This window comes from Delphinapterus leucas, chromosome 6, assembly GCF_059928025.1.
Source record: "Delphinapterus leucas isolate spDelLeu-1000000601 "Yukka" chromosome 6, BTC_Dleu_Yukka2, whole genome shotgun sequence".
NCBI lineage: Eukaryota > Metazoa > Chordata > Mammalia > Artiodactyla > Monodontidae > Delphinapterus > Delphinapterus leucas.
Window position 1 is genome coordinate 19739654 of NC_143134.1, and position 16085 is coordinate 19755738.

The following is a 16085-nucleotide window of genomic DNA, read 5'->3' on the forward strand; positions in this document are numbered from 1 at the left end:
GGAGGGGGCGGCTGACACCAACCCAGGGAACAATCACTGGAATAAACTAGGAATATAGTATTAGTAAACTTGATTTTCTATTAATGACCCCTTTTCATGACTACCAAAACTGTCAGCAAAGTTGAAAGCATCCTCAAGTAAAGCTTGTAAGTAGTACTGAATTATCTTAGTTGAGTATTTTTGCAACTTCAGTCTATGCAACCAACTAGACCAGCCAGCTTCTACCAACCAACCAACCAACAACAAAATAAAACAAAACGATGGTATACAGCTTTCTGTAAGAAACCAATGCTTTATTTTATGATTTACATTATAAGCTATTTATGTCCCCAGGACACTGTCTGGTTCAGACAATAACATCTTATGTATGCTTATAAGAAATCTGCTTCAGAGTATATAAAGAAAGTAGCATATACAACTTATTAACAGAAAATCATTTAACCTATAACACTAAATATATTTTAAGCAAGTATTTTTTGACAAATATTTTTAATAGTATCATTTTGCAGGGGCACCACATTCTTGCCTATTAACCTAAGACGATTTCTCTGTCAGTCCTACTCGCCATCCATCACGGCTCAACATCTGCTAAGCAGCCCAATGAGCAAAACTCACATGTTTGAAACCATTAATAAATTACTTACATCCTTCCCACATGGTTTAAATTATTATTGTAAATAAGATTATAGGACACCGGGAACTGTTTAAGGTAATGCTTGAAAACATCTCTGAATACTTACAAATATTATACATTATACAGGGTCACATATTAAATACAAATGATTATGACCTATTCATTAATGTCAATTCTCCCAAAGGACACTTCACAACATTTTAACCAAACTCAGGTCGGTGCATAGTCCTGAAGGTAATAAAACTGTATTTCTTTTAAAATAATTTCTGTAGTTTAGACTGGCATCCCCATGTTAGCTGAACTTGTGAGGTTTTAATGGATTAGGGCACCTAGTCTATGCTATTTTAAAAGGTGTTGTTAGCCAGCATTTCTGTGGTATTCTTGCCAAAAATGTATAACTGGAATCTAAACACGAGAGAATATTAGACAACACTCAAATTAAGGAAAATTCTACAAAATAAATTGCCTGTGGTTTTCAAAAAAGCCAAAGTCATGAAAGACAAGGGAAGAATGAAGAACTTTTCCAGATTAAAGGAGGCTAATGAGATGTGAAAATTAAATGAAACATATACTTTTGGATTGGATACCAGATTTTTTTTCTCTGCTAGAAAGGACATCATTGAGAGAACTCGTGTTATTTATGGGGATCTGTGGATTAGACAGCAGTACTGCATCAATGCAAATTTTTCTGCTTTAGATGCCTATACTGTCATTATATAGGAGAGTCTTTCAAAAAAAATTTTTTTATGTTAAGGGAAATAAACAAGTTTTCCTGACAATGGAACACGACGTTTAAACACTACGAGGACGAGCTGGTCGTAGCACTGCGCCATATCCTGCTCCACCAGTGTCGCCTTCCCTTTCCTGTCTCCTTGACGCCTCGGGTGAGCAGTGGCATTCAGAGACGAAGCCTGCTTGCTCCTACTCCAGGTGTGCTGTGGCCAGCCTACAGGGCCTCATATTATAATCAGATAAAAACAATTTTAAAAATCAGACAAAAGATAAATTATCCAAGTTCTATTATATTCAAAAGCACCATGAAACCTGACTTAAAACTATTGTTGAATACTCATTAACGAGTACCTTGAAAGCAAGTTTAATAATTCCAGAATTATGTTTTCTTTTACTATTGTCTGTTCTATTGGAACATAATAAATAAATACTGACATTTAAAAATGGAATGATGAAGACTTATTTATCCTTCGAAATAATGGTACACATTTTGATGAAGTTGTGGATTATAAAAAGCTTAATTATTCATGGTAATATGGTTAAAATAATACATGGTAATTACCTCTTCTCTTCTATGAGGTATTAATGTAGTACCTGGAAAAACCAGTGTGTAACGCTGCAAATGAAGTATCTACTGCCTAAATATTTCTAAAAACAATTTAATAGCAAAGTAACAACCAAACTGAAATTTCACCATTTCAACCACTGGCACGTCAAAAATGTGATTGATCTGGTTCATAAAAGGTAAAGTTTAAAATTTATATCGTAATATATCTAGAATTTTTTGGGATACTTTCACATTTACTAGTGAAACATAATGTTTAATTTTTATCTGCCAATACTGCTGTAAGATTATACTAAATTTATTTCAAGGAAACCCTAGGGAAAATGAAGTTGGTAAATGTAATTTATGTCAGTTTAAAGACAGGTTGGCCGTTAGTAAATGTAGCAACCATACTAAGAGTGAAATAGTAAATTTCTCTCCTCTAATGAAATTCAATTTGAATAAGGGGTTCAGTTCAAATTAAAATCAATTTACCTGTCAGATCCATTCCAACAACATTCAAATTTGTCAAATATGCAGTCATTTTCATATAGTGAACAAAGTTTACTTCTGAGGTATTCATGCACCTGGGGAAAAAACAAATATATATGTATACTTAGCTTACACCTTAAGATCTGCTGCTCTTGAAATTAGAAAATGGTTTAACAAATCTATATATTTTTAAGGCATATACAAACATGTATACATACCTTTTAGTCTCATTAAAACTCAATTCTCAAAACAAACAAACAAAAAAACTCAGTTCTCTGAGAAACAGTAAAGGTATTTTATCCTTTCACAGACATCTGATCCGCCTTCCATGAACACACATTTTCCTCTCGTACAATAGAGAAAAATACCCTTCTGGGCATGGCACATGTACTCTTTACAAACTCGACTGAAATATTTAGGCCAGAAAACATTTAAAACTGGCACAGATAAGAGACTAATTAAAGAATATTATAGCAATATTTGAATTTGCTAACACTTGATTTTCAGCCCATTAATTGTTGATAAAAAACATGCAATACTGTGGCTTTACTTCCTTTTTAACTACCATTTTTGGGGCATAAATAACTGAAGCCTACAATACCTTATTAAGTGCATACGTTATGCATTGCATGACCCTGCCCTAGTTTGGTGATAAATTATATGGTTATTCCAGGTATGTGTTACGGAAATATTTGATATACTTGTTATTACTTATACAATATCCAAAGATAATGAAAATGTAGCTCTGTTTTTTGAAGTATAATTCTATGTTTACTCACTAGTATTTCACAAAGGGATCAACTAGAAAATAGATTAGTTACATAAAAAGTATTCTGAGAAATGATACAATTCTATATTAATATTACTAAATTACAAAGGACAGTTCCAAAGTATTTGTTGTGATCATAAGGAAGAAAAACAAGTTTCTGTCTCACTATTCTTTTTTACTTAAAGGGAACCTTAAAAAGAAGTAATGATAGAAAAGAGTAGGTACCTTGGGACTTCCCTGATGGCACAGTGGTTAAGAATCCGCCTGCCAATGCAGGGGACACGGGTTCAAGCCCTGGTCCAGGAAGATCCCACATGCTGCGGAGCAACTAAGCCCATGCGCCACAACTACTGAGCCTGCACTCTAGAGCCCACAAGCCACAACTACTGAGCCCACGTGCCACAACTACTGAAGCCCGCGCGCCTAGAGCCCATGCTCCGCAACAAGAGAAGCCACCGCAATGAGAACCCCACGCACCGCAACAAAGAGTAGCCCCCTCTCGCCGCAACTAGGGAAAGCCCACGTGCAGCAACGAAGACCCAATGCAGCCATAAATAAATAAATAAATAAAATTTTTAAAAAGAGTAGGTACCTTCTCAATGCTTAGAATTCTCTATGAAACAACCTAAAGTCACTTTAACTGTCCATTTCAATTACATATATTCAATAATAGCTGAATCTGCATATGCTACATTTGAGCATGATGTGACTCTACTCCCAATCACTAATCTAGTACAGCATAGGTAGAAAAACTGCAAATCAGGTAAAACAGGTAAATCATGATAATTCAGCCAAGTTTTAGAGTGCACATACAGGGTTTCTCACCAAACAATGTAAGAGAATGAAGTTAAGGTTCAGACCAATTATTCTCAGTGGGAATGGGGTGGTGGTGGTGATAGTGATGGTGGTGCAGATCACTAGGAGATAGATCAGAATCTCGGCAGTTACACAAATGTAATTTAAAAACAAAGCAGTATTGTATCCCTTTGTTGTTTCAATGTAGCATTTATTTTGAAATTTCAAATACCATTAAGGAGACTCTTAAGTGGTTCATGTTTGTCAAAGAGGATTAAAAAGTTTGAGAAACATCCTTCTAATTTTATTGAGAACATACAACGTAAAGAAGGTACCATTTATAAATTCTGTGTTCCTAAAGCAGTGTTAAATGTTTTCTACACTGCAGCTTAGGGCATAACACAGGTTTCTACTGGCCCCCCGACCCTGTTCCCAGCTGTGCACATCTTCATTCTCTTCTCCAGAAGAAAGGGATCCACGGTAGTGGCTTGGCTGACAAGAAGAGAATCCAAACTGACATCCTACAACAGAAAGGCAGCTCCTAAAGCTGTCTGCTGGGTTCTCACAAGTCCTTCTCCTTTAGGTTAAGACAACAGTTATTAGCCAAAAGGAGAATGCCAGTTCACTTGACTGGGCACACCAAAGCTAAGCTCTAGTTCAACTAGCACGATCCAGACTCCATCCAGGACACCTCGACTAGGACTGACCATTCTCCCCAATCCTCTTCCCCCAGACCTTGATAGAGACCGTAATTCCATCCTCACTTTAAATGTAGATAACAGGGGAAAAAAGTTATTACCGAACCAAACTGGTAGCTTTACACTTTAAAACTGAATACACAAACACAACCTATAAAAGTATATATAAATTTAACATAAGCAAAGGCAGTGTACTCATGGATCTCTGAAGGAAAAAGCCTCATGGTGAACACGCACTGCACTGTACTGGGATTAACACATAGTACAAAATCCTTCTCTATAAACACTTAAAAGTAAGTAAACAGGTTATATACTCACTGAAAGAAAAAATTGCAAATACCTGGTATGTTTCCACAGGCCTGTTTTCCATATTTAAGTCCCAAATTTTGACTGACAAATAGTCTCTAGTCATCATATATCGACCACTATGGCTGAATTTTACATCAGAAATTGAAGAGATGATTTCAGAAAAAAAAGACCTGTTACTCGGATCTTCAGGTTCTTCAAACACTAAAAACAAGCAAAATAGGAGGGCTGAGGGTAATTTGTAAATATTCTGGCTTGGACAAAGCATTCACTCAAAACACCATTCATCAACTTCCTAAGAGTGAGCTAAAAATGGCAGGGTAATAAAGAACCGAAAAACATCTCTCTGGCTATAAGAACATACCCTCCCTGAGAGTTTCTTAAGAGAATGAGAGTGACTTAGTACTGAAGTTGAAGATGCAAAAGGACGTATGTAGCACAGCACCTTCCAGAGTCATTTGGCTAATTCAGCAGAACCAGACTCACTCAAGATGTCTGACTTCAGTGCACCAATCTGAGGTCCTGCATATACCTCACTGACTTTGCCTGTACTGTCACCATGAGAAACACACCATCCTCACCATTCCAACTCATACCCGCATTTTATTTTTTTAGTGGCCTGGTAAAATTATTTTGATAAGCAGCATGTACCAATCTTAATGAGTTTTTAAAATCTTCAACAACTTGAAGATAAGAATAATGCAATCCTTTAACTTTTTTAACCTGGTACTTTTCAAACTTGTTTAAGCCAAAGAAACCCCATCTCAGAAGAAATCTTCCTAGGAAGCTCAAAACATAAAGGAAGAAAGGAAGGGAGGGAACAAAAGAGAGAAGGGAGGCAGGGAAGAAAGGAACTGCTCTACTTGAATACACGACTGGAGAACCCAACTCAAGTTCCCAAGGAATAGCATTCCATTAAAAATACATCCACTGGGACTCAACAGACATGCCCCCAAGACAGCCTTCTATGCTCTTCCAGTAGAATAACCTATAATCCCTCATGTCGAGTCAGACAGCTTACCAAAGGGAACAGGAGGTTTAAGACTTGTAAACCTATGTAAATGTAGTTACCATGTCTGAGGACAAACAGAAAATGTTATCATTTGAAAACAAGATGCAATAAACTTACGTTTAGAATGCCTATCACAGAGGGCGGATGCCCTCATGTCACATAACCGAATAGTTCCTTTACTGCTGCTGTATACAAATGTGTTACAACTGTTTGGATGGAATTCCGCTGCTGTAATCACCTCTGTCAGCTCCTCCATATTGGCAGGCTTGATATCCACAATATCTGGACAGCATTTTATTAAGGAATTTCCACTTAGAAAAAAGGTCAAGCATAATTTTATGGTTTTCAAATCTAAAATTCATTCATAGACTTAAGCACAACTATTAATTCTAAACTGCATATTACTACTTACATGAGTATAAATCCCAGAGGGATCAAAACTCTTAATGCTTGAAAAAAAGTCTGAGACGAAAACACGGGTGAATTTTAAATCACCTTAGAATGTAGAGGTCTTTTTTTTCTGAGTATGATACAAACCCCAGAAGCCATAAGAAAAAGACTGACACACCATCTTCCTAAATATTAAGAACTTAGTGTACACTCCAAACAAAACAAAAGGAAAAATCTGTACAGCGGCAAAAAAGGGAAACTGTTCACACACAAACAATGGAGCTGATTTACTTGATGTCGAAAAGGTGCTTTAAAAACAAAGAAATTCCAATAAGAATATAGGCAAATCCAACGAAAATATGGAAAAGAACAAAAAGAAATATAAGTGGTTGATAAATATGAAAACATGCTCAAATCTACTCAGGATGAAAGAAGTGAATCAAAACGAGAAGTTTTCACTAACTAGACTGCTAAAGGTATAGGAAAACAGGCTCTTTTATACACTATAAACATACCTCATTTCATTGTGCTTCGCTTTTATTGAGCTTCACAGATACTGCATTTTTTTTTAAATTGAAGTTTTGTAGCAACCCTGCATCTAGCAAGTCTATCAGCGCCATTTTTCCAACTGCATTTGCTCACTTTGTGTCTCTGTCACATTTTGGTTATTATCACAATATTTCAAACTTTTACATTATTATTACATTTGTTATGGTGATCTGTGATCTTTGATGTCACTATTGTAATTGTTTTGGGGTGCCATGAACTGTGCCCACAAGATGGTGAATTTAGTCAATTGTTGAAAGGACAACCAAGGGCTTAGAACATTACATAAACTTAGTTGATAAAGCAGCAGCAAGGTTTGAGGGTACTGACTCCAGTTCTGAAGGGAAGTTCTACTGTGGGTGAAATGCTGTCAAAACAGCACCGCAGACTACAGAGAAATCATTCATGAAAGGAAGAGTCAAAACTGACGTGGCAAACTTCGCTGTTGTCTTATTTCAAAGAAGTTGCCACAGCTCCTCCACCCTTCAGCAGCCACCACTACAGGTATGCCTGTATTGGTAGAGTATGGAAAATAGTAGAGTGTTAATTTTTCAAATGATACCTATTTGGAAAGACATATATTAATACTAGTTATAATAACTAACATTTATCAAGAACTTAAAAACAAACATATACATTTCTATATTTATATGTATATAGTATATGTGTGTGTATGTATCTCATATATCACACACTTGTATATGCACAGAAAAATTTCAGGAGGATAACATAAACAATGAAAATGAGGTTTGGGAAAGTATTTATACTGCCATGCATCATGACTTGTATGAATTTCTTTTTCCAATCTTATTTTTATAATTAAAAACATTTTTTAAGAATAATACTCCAGGCCTTCCCTGGTGGCGCAGTGGTTGAGAGTCCGCCTGCCAGTGCAGGGGACACGGGTTCATGCCCCGGTCCGGGAAGATCCCACATGCCGCGGAGCGGCTGGGCCCGTGAGCCATGGCCGCTGAGCCTGCGCTCCGCAACGGGAGAGGCCACAACAGTGAAAGGCCCACGTACTGCAAAAAAAACCAAAAAAAACAAAAAAGAATACTCCACATATTTGTTTCTGTTACAAGAAACAGCTATTTAAAAATTTTTCTATTTTCATAGGTACAAACAGATGAATTCCTTAAAATTCTAAGAATCTAATTTTTAAATTGATACATTATGCTTTTTATCAAATAACTTCAGCCAGTGTTTAATCACTTAAACACAAAGAAAAAATGGTATAAAGTAAGAAGCTACTGTAAAAAGAATCAAAACACACTAAGGAGAGATGAAAATAAATCCAGTATGGGCACAACATGCATTCTTTACCAAACACCAAAAAAAAGAAACCAAATGGATACTAAAACTCCTGTCTGTAATTTCCAGGTGCCAAAGATTAATCCGCAAATCATCTGCAGATAAATACGTTTCGTAATCACTATTAATAGAAATTGAGTTGATGTGATATGTATGAGCATTGGCAAATATTCGTCGTGGACTGGCCTCAACCATTAGATCCATGGGCCTAAAGACCGGCACCTGTCAACAAGACACATGAAAAACCGTTGATTACAAAATGTTTATTGTTTACAAAAGCACTGAAGGTCCAGAATACTTCATTACTCCAGTTTTTGAGGGAACATAAAACAGTATAATATTACACAGATTTAGTTTTATAAAGCAACTGATGTTTGCTTATTTAAAGTGTTAAAATGGGAAGAAAAATGAAAAATCTGGAAAATTTACCTTCTTTTACAGATAGCAGTACTATGAGAATTTGCAGTTTTTCCCAGTTTTAATCTTTTGCTTGAAAGACTTGCAATGCTAATAAATGTTTATAATTTAAAGTGGCTAAAAAGGAAATTAGCCCAAAGCATCTAATTCTTGGTATTTTTTTAATTGCACTAGAAGATTTAGTCCATTTCTACTTTTTTTGATCTCCAAAGAAAGTTAACCTTGAAACTTAACCTTCTAACAATCAAACCACAAGAGCAAAAGAGAGTATGGTGGCACAGTATAAAACACAGGCTTGTGCTGAGTCCTGGTTCAGCCCCTGACCACAGTGAAACCTCTCTGTAGATCAGGGTCTGTTTAAAATTTGAGTTATTAATGTTCTATCTGGTTACCGAATCTTGGGAAAGAGCAGACTGTAATTATTCCTATTGATGTTCTGCTGAATATCTATAATATATAACAGGAATACAAAACGTTATTCATCAGAATTAGAACCTTTTTTTTTTTTTAATGTACTTACACGTAGTGTAGTGACTGTAGTAGGATCTCTATACCTTCCATCTTCCTCTTTCAAGTTATACCCTTCTGGTCTTTTGTCCCTTTCACTGATTTTCCATAATTTTATTGTTTTATCTGGGGAGAAAATAAAGAAAGTCCTCAAAAAAAAGATTAAAACTGATAGAAGAAGAACACTTTAAGATATATTTAAACACACCATTTCGTATCCCAAGAATAAAATCCGTGATCTGACTTAATAGAAAACAAATTTCCTACTACCAGATGACTAAAAACATCCATACACAGAAAAACAGTACAGAAATCGCACATTTATGTTAATGGCACTTGTAAAATTCCATTTGATATTAAAATCAAGTCACAGCCAGGTCCTTATCCTTCAAAAATAATTAAACCTAAAGGGAAAAAATTGTATATTTATGTACATATAAACACATATATGTCTATACATATATACAAACATATACATATATAATGCTTAATATTTAATTTTGCCAGGAGATGGAAATAACCTAAGTGTCCATCATCGGATGAATGGATAAAGAAGATGTGGCACATATATACAATGGAATATTACTCAGCCATAAACAGAAACGAAATTGAGCTATTTGTAATGAAGTGGATGGACCTAGAGTCTGTCATACAGAGTGAAGTAAGTCATAAAGAGAAAGACAGGGGCTTCCCTGGTGGCACAGTGGTTGAGAATCTGCCTGCCGATGCAGGCTCAGTGGCCATGGCTCATGGGCCCAGCCGCTCCACGGCATGTGGGATCTTCCCAGACCGGGGCATGAACCTGTGTCCCCTGCATCGGCAGGCGGACTCTCAACCACTGTGCCACCAGGGAAGCCCAATAAGCTTTAATTTTGAAGTAAGTTTAGAGTTACAGAGAAGTTGCAGAGTGTTTCCATATACCCTTCACCCAGTTTTTTCTAATGTCAGCATCTTATGCAACCTCAGTACATTTGTTAAAACTAAGAAATTAACATTCTACATTACGATTAACTAAACTCCAGACTTGACTCTCATTTCACCAGGTTTTCCACTAACGCCTCTTTTCTGTTCCAGGATCCAAATAACACTGTATTAGCTGTCAAGCTTCCTTAGTCTCTCTGACTTTACCAATTTCTCAGACTTCCCTTAGTTTTCTTCACCCTGACTGTTCTGAGAAGCAGTGGCGAGGTATTGTGTAGAATGTCCCTGAACTGGGTATGTCTGCTCTTTCCTCATGATCAGACTGGGATCATGGGTTTTTAGGAAGAGCCCAGAGGCGAAGCGAGTGTATACATAGCACCAACGTGACTTTTCCGCTGGTGATGTTAGATTTGATCACTTGGTTAAGGCAGTAACTGCCAGGTTTCACTACTTCCCCATTGCCATACTCTATTCTTTGGAAGTGAGTCACTAAGTCCAGTCTACACTTAAAAGGACAATTAAGTTACAGTCCCTGCACGGAGGAATATCTGTCCACATATTATTTGTAATTCTCCTTTGTAACAAGCGTTCCTTCTCCCCACTTATTTATTCAATCAACCATTTATATCACTATGGACTCAAGCACGTTTATTTAATATTATACTTTGTGTTACAATCCTGAAACTACACTTATAAAAGTATCACATTCTTAATGGCCCTTCATAAGCAAATGGGTATAACACAATTTGAAAAAGCAGTGCATAAAGGCACCGTAGAACTCTGTCATAGAGAGGTAGCAGGGACTCCTCCAGCCTGGCCACCCCTCTCTGCCTGGTGCAGGAGAGCATGCTACGCTGCCCCTGTGGGTGCCCTTTGCAGAGATGAAGTGTACACAGAGAAAAACTGCTAAGTTTACTAAATTGTAACCTAGTATTTCATCTCAACCCTCTGTAATCTTGTTTTTCAGTTACACTGCAGTTAAGTTATATGTGTTTTCTATGTGCTATTTAGTTTATATATATTTATATAATTTAGGTAAAGAATGATATATTTTAGAATATTTAACCTGTCCCCAAATCTGTAATATAAATGAGCCAAGACCTGAATTCTACATTTTGGGAGAAATTATCACCTAAATATGATAAGGATGACACACACACACCCCCGGGCACATATACATCCCCATGATTATCTTATGGCCTGTTCAAATTTTTCATCCTTACTAAAGATCCAAATAAATCATGATATACTTATCAAACATTTGAAATAAGACGTAATTAGTGTTTGTGGTTCCTAGTAGTGTTATAGGAAGAAAATTCTAAAAAAAAAAAAGAAAAAAGAAGAAAACTTGGGTAAACAGATTTTTAAAGCAAATTAAACTTCAAAACAAAAATTTTAAAGTGATAAAATTTGTAACTTAAGAGACTTTTTACAACCTTTAATGGCATAAACAAAGGATCCAGAAGTACTACACAATTTTAGTGCAGTGCCTGCGAACAAGGCAGGTCAGGAATTTTTAAAAAATCAAAATTCTTATGCTCTACAGTAGTGACCTTTTTATCTGGAGTTTTTGGTCCACAGTTAGAGGTACATGAGAATAATCAAACTCCGTAAAACTGCATGCAAGATTATGTGAATATACTCATTTTCTGTGAAGGGGATTATTAGATTCCTCAAAGAGAACTGTTGCTTCCAAAAAGTTAAGAACCACTGCTCTGCAGTGTTTCCCTGCACTGTGAACACTGATATCTAAAGAAGTCCACAACCCCAGCACCCCCCTCACCAGAGGGTCAGACCAGGGAGAACCATGCCACCAACTCTCCTCTGTGGGTGTGCAGCTTTTACATAAAATCCAAAAAGCTTCTTAATAATAAGCTGTTAAAACACAACCTGTTTACGAGTGAACTTTGTATTATTCATATATTCAAGGACCTGGGTCAACAGATTAGAGTTGGACGTTTTTGCAATGTAGAGAAACTGAGGAGAATTCAGAGAAAGGCAAAAGAAGGCGAAAGAGAAAGAGAAAGAGAAAGAGACCACTTGAAGAAACATTGTGAATAAGTTATAAGAAGGTGACTATTAAGTTATTTAAGTAAAAACAATCTGGGAGGGCTTCCCTGGTGGCGCAGTGGTTGAGAGTCCGCCTGCCGAGGCAGGGGACACGGGTTTGTGCCCCGGTCCGGGAAGATCCCACATGCCGCGGAGCAGCTGGGCACGTGTGCCATGGCCGCTGAGCCTGCGCGTCCGGAGCTTATGCTCCGCAACGGGAGAGGCCACAACAGTGAGAGGCCCGCGTACCAAAAAAAAAAAAAAAAGAAAGAAAACAATCTGGGAAACACTGAACAGTTTGTGATGATCATGGAAAGCCAATACATAGATGAAAGTAAGATTAATTTGGGTTATTCAAAGCTGGAACGTTTGGTCCTATTTTCCACTGCTCTCCCCAGTAGTTTCTAATCTTCTTGTGAGTATAAGACCTGTGGGGGGGAAAAGGTACTATTATGCTGTATCTCAGAGAAAACTATACGAAATAACAGAAAGATACTGCTCAGATTTAACAGAAGTTGACATTTTTCTGTATTTGCTTTCTCTCTTTTCAAAGAATAAAGCTTTTCAGATACAGATTTTTAAGTCCTACTCCTCTCATCCTTTTTCCTATCTCACCATACCCAGACACAGCAGTTTGTAAAATGTCCATACTTGTTCTAGCCTTCCACAATGGACTCTACTTTTAGCACAAAAAATACAGCCCCCACCCCAAAATTTGTATTTTACTTAGTATTCATTAACAACAAAAAGACAAGAACCTACAATGCATTGTGTAGTGTCCTTTAAAATAATTTGTATTATTAATCAATGATTTTTCAAATTTACACAGGAATCCTATTTGGGAAACACTGTTGATTCTGTCTACGGAAAAATATTACATAGATTCACATAACCCGACCCAACCACTGCAATTTCCAGTGGTTTCTCCTTCCACTGAGCTTTTGTAGAGTTTAGTGTCTAAAAAGGCTCGCCTGGTTAAATGATGCCTTATCTCAAATCACAGAGGAGCACATGGAAACCTGCATGGAAGACACGTGTGGATATAAATAAGGACTGAAAGAGATTTAAGATTTAATCCATAAGTGAACTGAAGTGGGATTTGCTTCCAAATAATACTGAGAAGGAGGGGGAGGAGAAGTACCTGAGAAACAACTGGTGATGAACTGAGACGTATTGAAGCTGGGTGTTGGGTATATGGGGCTTCATTATTCTGCTTCAGCTTGTACTTTAAAAATTCCCCTCTAGGGCTTCCCTGGTGGCGCAGTGGTTGAGAGTCTGCCTGCTGATGCAGGGGACACGGGTTCGTGCCCTGGTCTGGGAAGATCCCACATGCCACGGAGCAACTAAGCCCGTGCGCCACAACTACTGAGTCTGTGAGCCACAACTACTGAGACCACGTGTCTACAGCCCGTGCTCTGCAACAAGAGAAGCCACCGCAATGAGAAGCCCGCACACGGCAACGAAGAGTAGCCCCTGCTCGCCGCAACTAGAGAAAGCCCACATACAGCAACGAAGACCCTATGCGGCCAAAAATTAATTAATCAATTAATTTTTTTAAAAAAGTGAACCGCCAAAATTACTAAGAGCCAACACACTTCCTGGAACATTTACTTGCAAAGCAGAAACTACGTAAATGGTATAATTACATATTATTTGTGTCAAAGAGCAGTATCTGAAGTGCTATTTGAAATAACTTAGTTACCTATGTAAATTAAAACTGAACCAAGATTAGAAGCCAACATGTGACATGAGTAAACATATAACCTCCATCTAGGATGCTCTACGTTACAAGCTTTAAATCATTATTTCTATTTATTTTTCTTTTGGTAAGAAGAGAGGGGAATGCAATTTATGTGAAAAGAGAGGGGGTAGATGGTATAGATTTCAATGGACTTGTTAGGGAGAGCTTTGACAATCAGAAAAATTGGCATCTAAGAGGAAGCAAACATTTATGTTGTCAGCTAGTGGCATCATTCTGGGGAATGCATTTCCAATAATTGGATACAATGGGTGATAAGGACTAAGGTGGATGAGGGCAGCACTTAATGCTGTCTACTGGGTCACCCCCGAAGTCACTTGAGTTTACATTCTGCAAGTGCTAAAGAATGGTGAGGTCTAGGTGCTAAAATCTGATCTTATTAACACCGAGGGGATGAGAAAATGAGAGGTTTTCCCCAATCCTTGTGCCAGCCTCAAAAAACTTTTAATCTAAATTTTTACAGACTATGGCTACCCAGAACACCTGGACATAACCCTCAATCACTCTAATGCTTCTCTTTAGACTCAAATCCACAGGGATAAACCAGGTCACAACAACTCATGTGAAAAAAATTTAGAAGAACAAAAGAAATGACCCACTTCTTAACCTGTCATAAAGGACTTTAAATTCTGGTAGAGTCATTATATAATTCTAACTCTCACTTAATAACGTTTCCTGAACAAACAAAACAGTATAAGAAGCATCTTCTTACAGCCATAAGGCTCGCTGGGAAGAAGGCAATGAGTCAACTCCGGTTTGTGTCCTTCTTGGATGGGGATCAAGTAAGAAGAGCGTTCTCCTAGAGAGTATCCTGGAATGGGGGCCGTCCTTTGACAGAGTGTTTTGTATTTACAGTTTGAAATACTCTTTGGAGAGTTAGGCACACTTAAAAAGGAAGAGGAAAGGCAATTAATATTTACTGAGCACTCACTATGTACACTAGGAGTCACCACATCTGCTCCTCACAGCCGTACTGTAACACAGATATTACCATCTCCAGTTTGCAGATGAGAGAAACTTGATTCAATGTTAGTAACCTGCCCAAGGCGACTAAGCCAAGAAGTGGCAGAAACAGGATCTGACCCAAACCGAATGGTAAAGCTCATTCTTCTCACTACAAACTGTGTGGACTAAAAGAAGTGGACGCCTGAGGATCTCTTTCATAGAATTTAAAAACTAAAAGACAATAAAAAAGGGAAGACAAAAAAGAAGAGTTTACATTCTATATAGGGAAAAAATATTTCCAAATGTCTATTTGCAGAGATCTCTTAACAACTACTCCTCTTTGAAAAGGGGAAAGCATCCTACAGGGCTTATGTGTACATACTGGGCATATGAAAAGAAAAAATTTACACTTACCATTGGTAGACAATAAAAACTGAGCAGCATTTTTCTGGGGTAACCACCTAATTTTGTTGATCTTTTCTTCTATTTCTAAACTTTTCAAGTAGTCAAACTCTGGTTCATGGCTCTGAAAGGTGCTGTAAACATTATATTCTCCTCTGCTATGAGACTGGATTTTGTTCTAAAATGGAAACAAAAATATTTGGACCAGTTGAGAAATATTTCAAATTAATCAAACATATAATCAATTCCAACAGACCCTGAATCTTATATACATTATATTGTTTTTTATATTTAAAGGCTTTCAAGGAATAAATACAAATGCTTAAAAGAAAAAAAAGGAAAAGCTAAATAAAGCCTAATAATTAGGCCCGATTCATGAGGAAAAGTGTTATTAAAATACAGATCATTTTGCTGATTACCTTTGTATATGACATAGTACAGAGGACTACTGAGCATACATGACAAAAAGTAAAGATTAAATAAGAAAAGCTCATCAGGAACAGCTGGCTGAGGCACACCTTCTTTCTCTGCCCACTGTTTTAAGGATCAATTCTCTATCTGTTACTTAACGTGATGTATTGTCCTCTTCCTTTCCCTTTCTCATGCCTGCCTTTAGGTCAGTTCACTGCTGAAAAACTCTTTAAGAGAAGAGCTCTCATAAATGCAACAGCACATCTGACCACGACCCCCGCCCCCCACCCAAGACTAGAGTTACAGGGCTCTATTACCTACTGAGCCCACATTCAGCAATACCCAGCAGGCCTCACCCCATCAACAACTGCGTACCCTCCTTTAATTATCTTTCTTATATTATGAGCCTAGCACGCACCAACGATTTATTTCACTTAGTATCAGT

At 37.3% G+C, this 16085-nt stretch overlaps 1 protein-coding gene across 8 annotated transcripts in view; it reads right to left on the reverse strand.

The window, feature by feature from the left end:
- PPP2R2A (protein phosphatase 2 regulatory subunit Balpha) overlaps window positions 1-16085 on the reverse strand; it is an 82966-nt gene that overhangs the window by 838 nt on the left and 66043 nt on the right. For 7 of the 8 annotated variants that reach the window (XM_022595024.3, XM_089912788.1, XM_089912786.1 and 4 more), the window contains 6 exons: window positions 15242-15407; window positions 9167-9279; window positions 8274-8451; window positions 6100-6264; window positions 5005-5174; window positions 2406-2497 (listed from right to left, as the gene is read on the reverse strand). In XM_022595024.3, the coding sequence (XP_022450732.1) occupies window positions 2406-2497; window positions 5005-5174; window positions 6100-6264; window positions 8274-8451; window positions 9167-9279; window positions 15242-15407 (884 nt within the window). Of the gene's footprint in view, window positions 1-272; window positions 1590-2405; window positions 2498-5004; window positions 5175-6099; window positions 6265-8273; window positions 8452-9166; window positions 9280-15241; window positions 15408-16085 lie in introns of those variants that run through there. The other variant, XM_089912789.1, reaches the window with a different exon arrangement.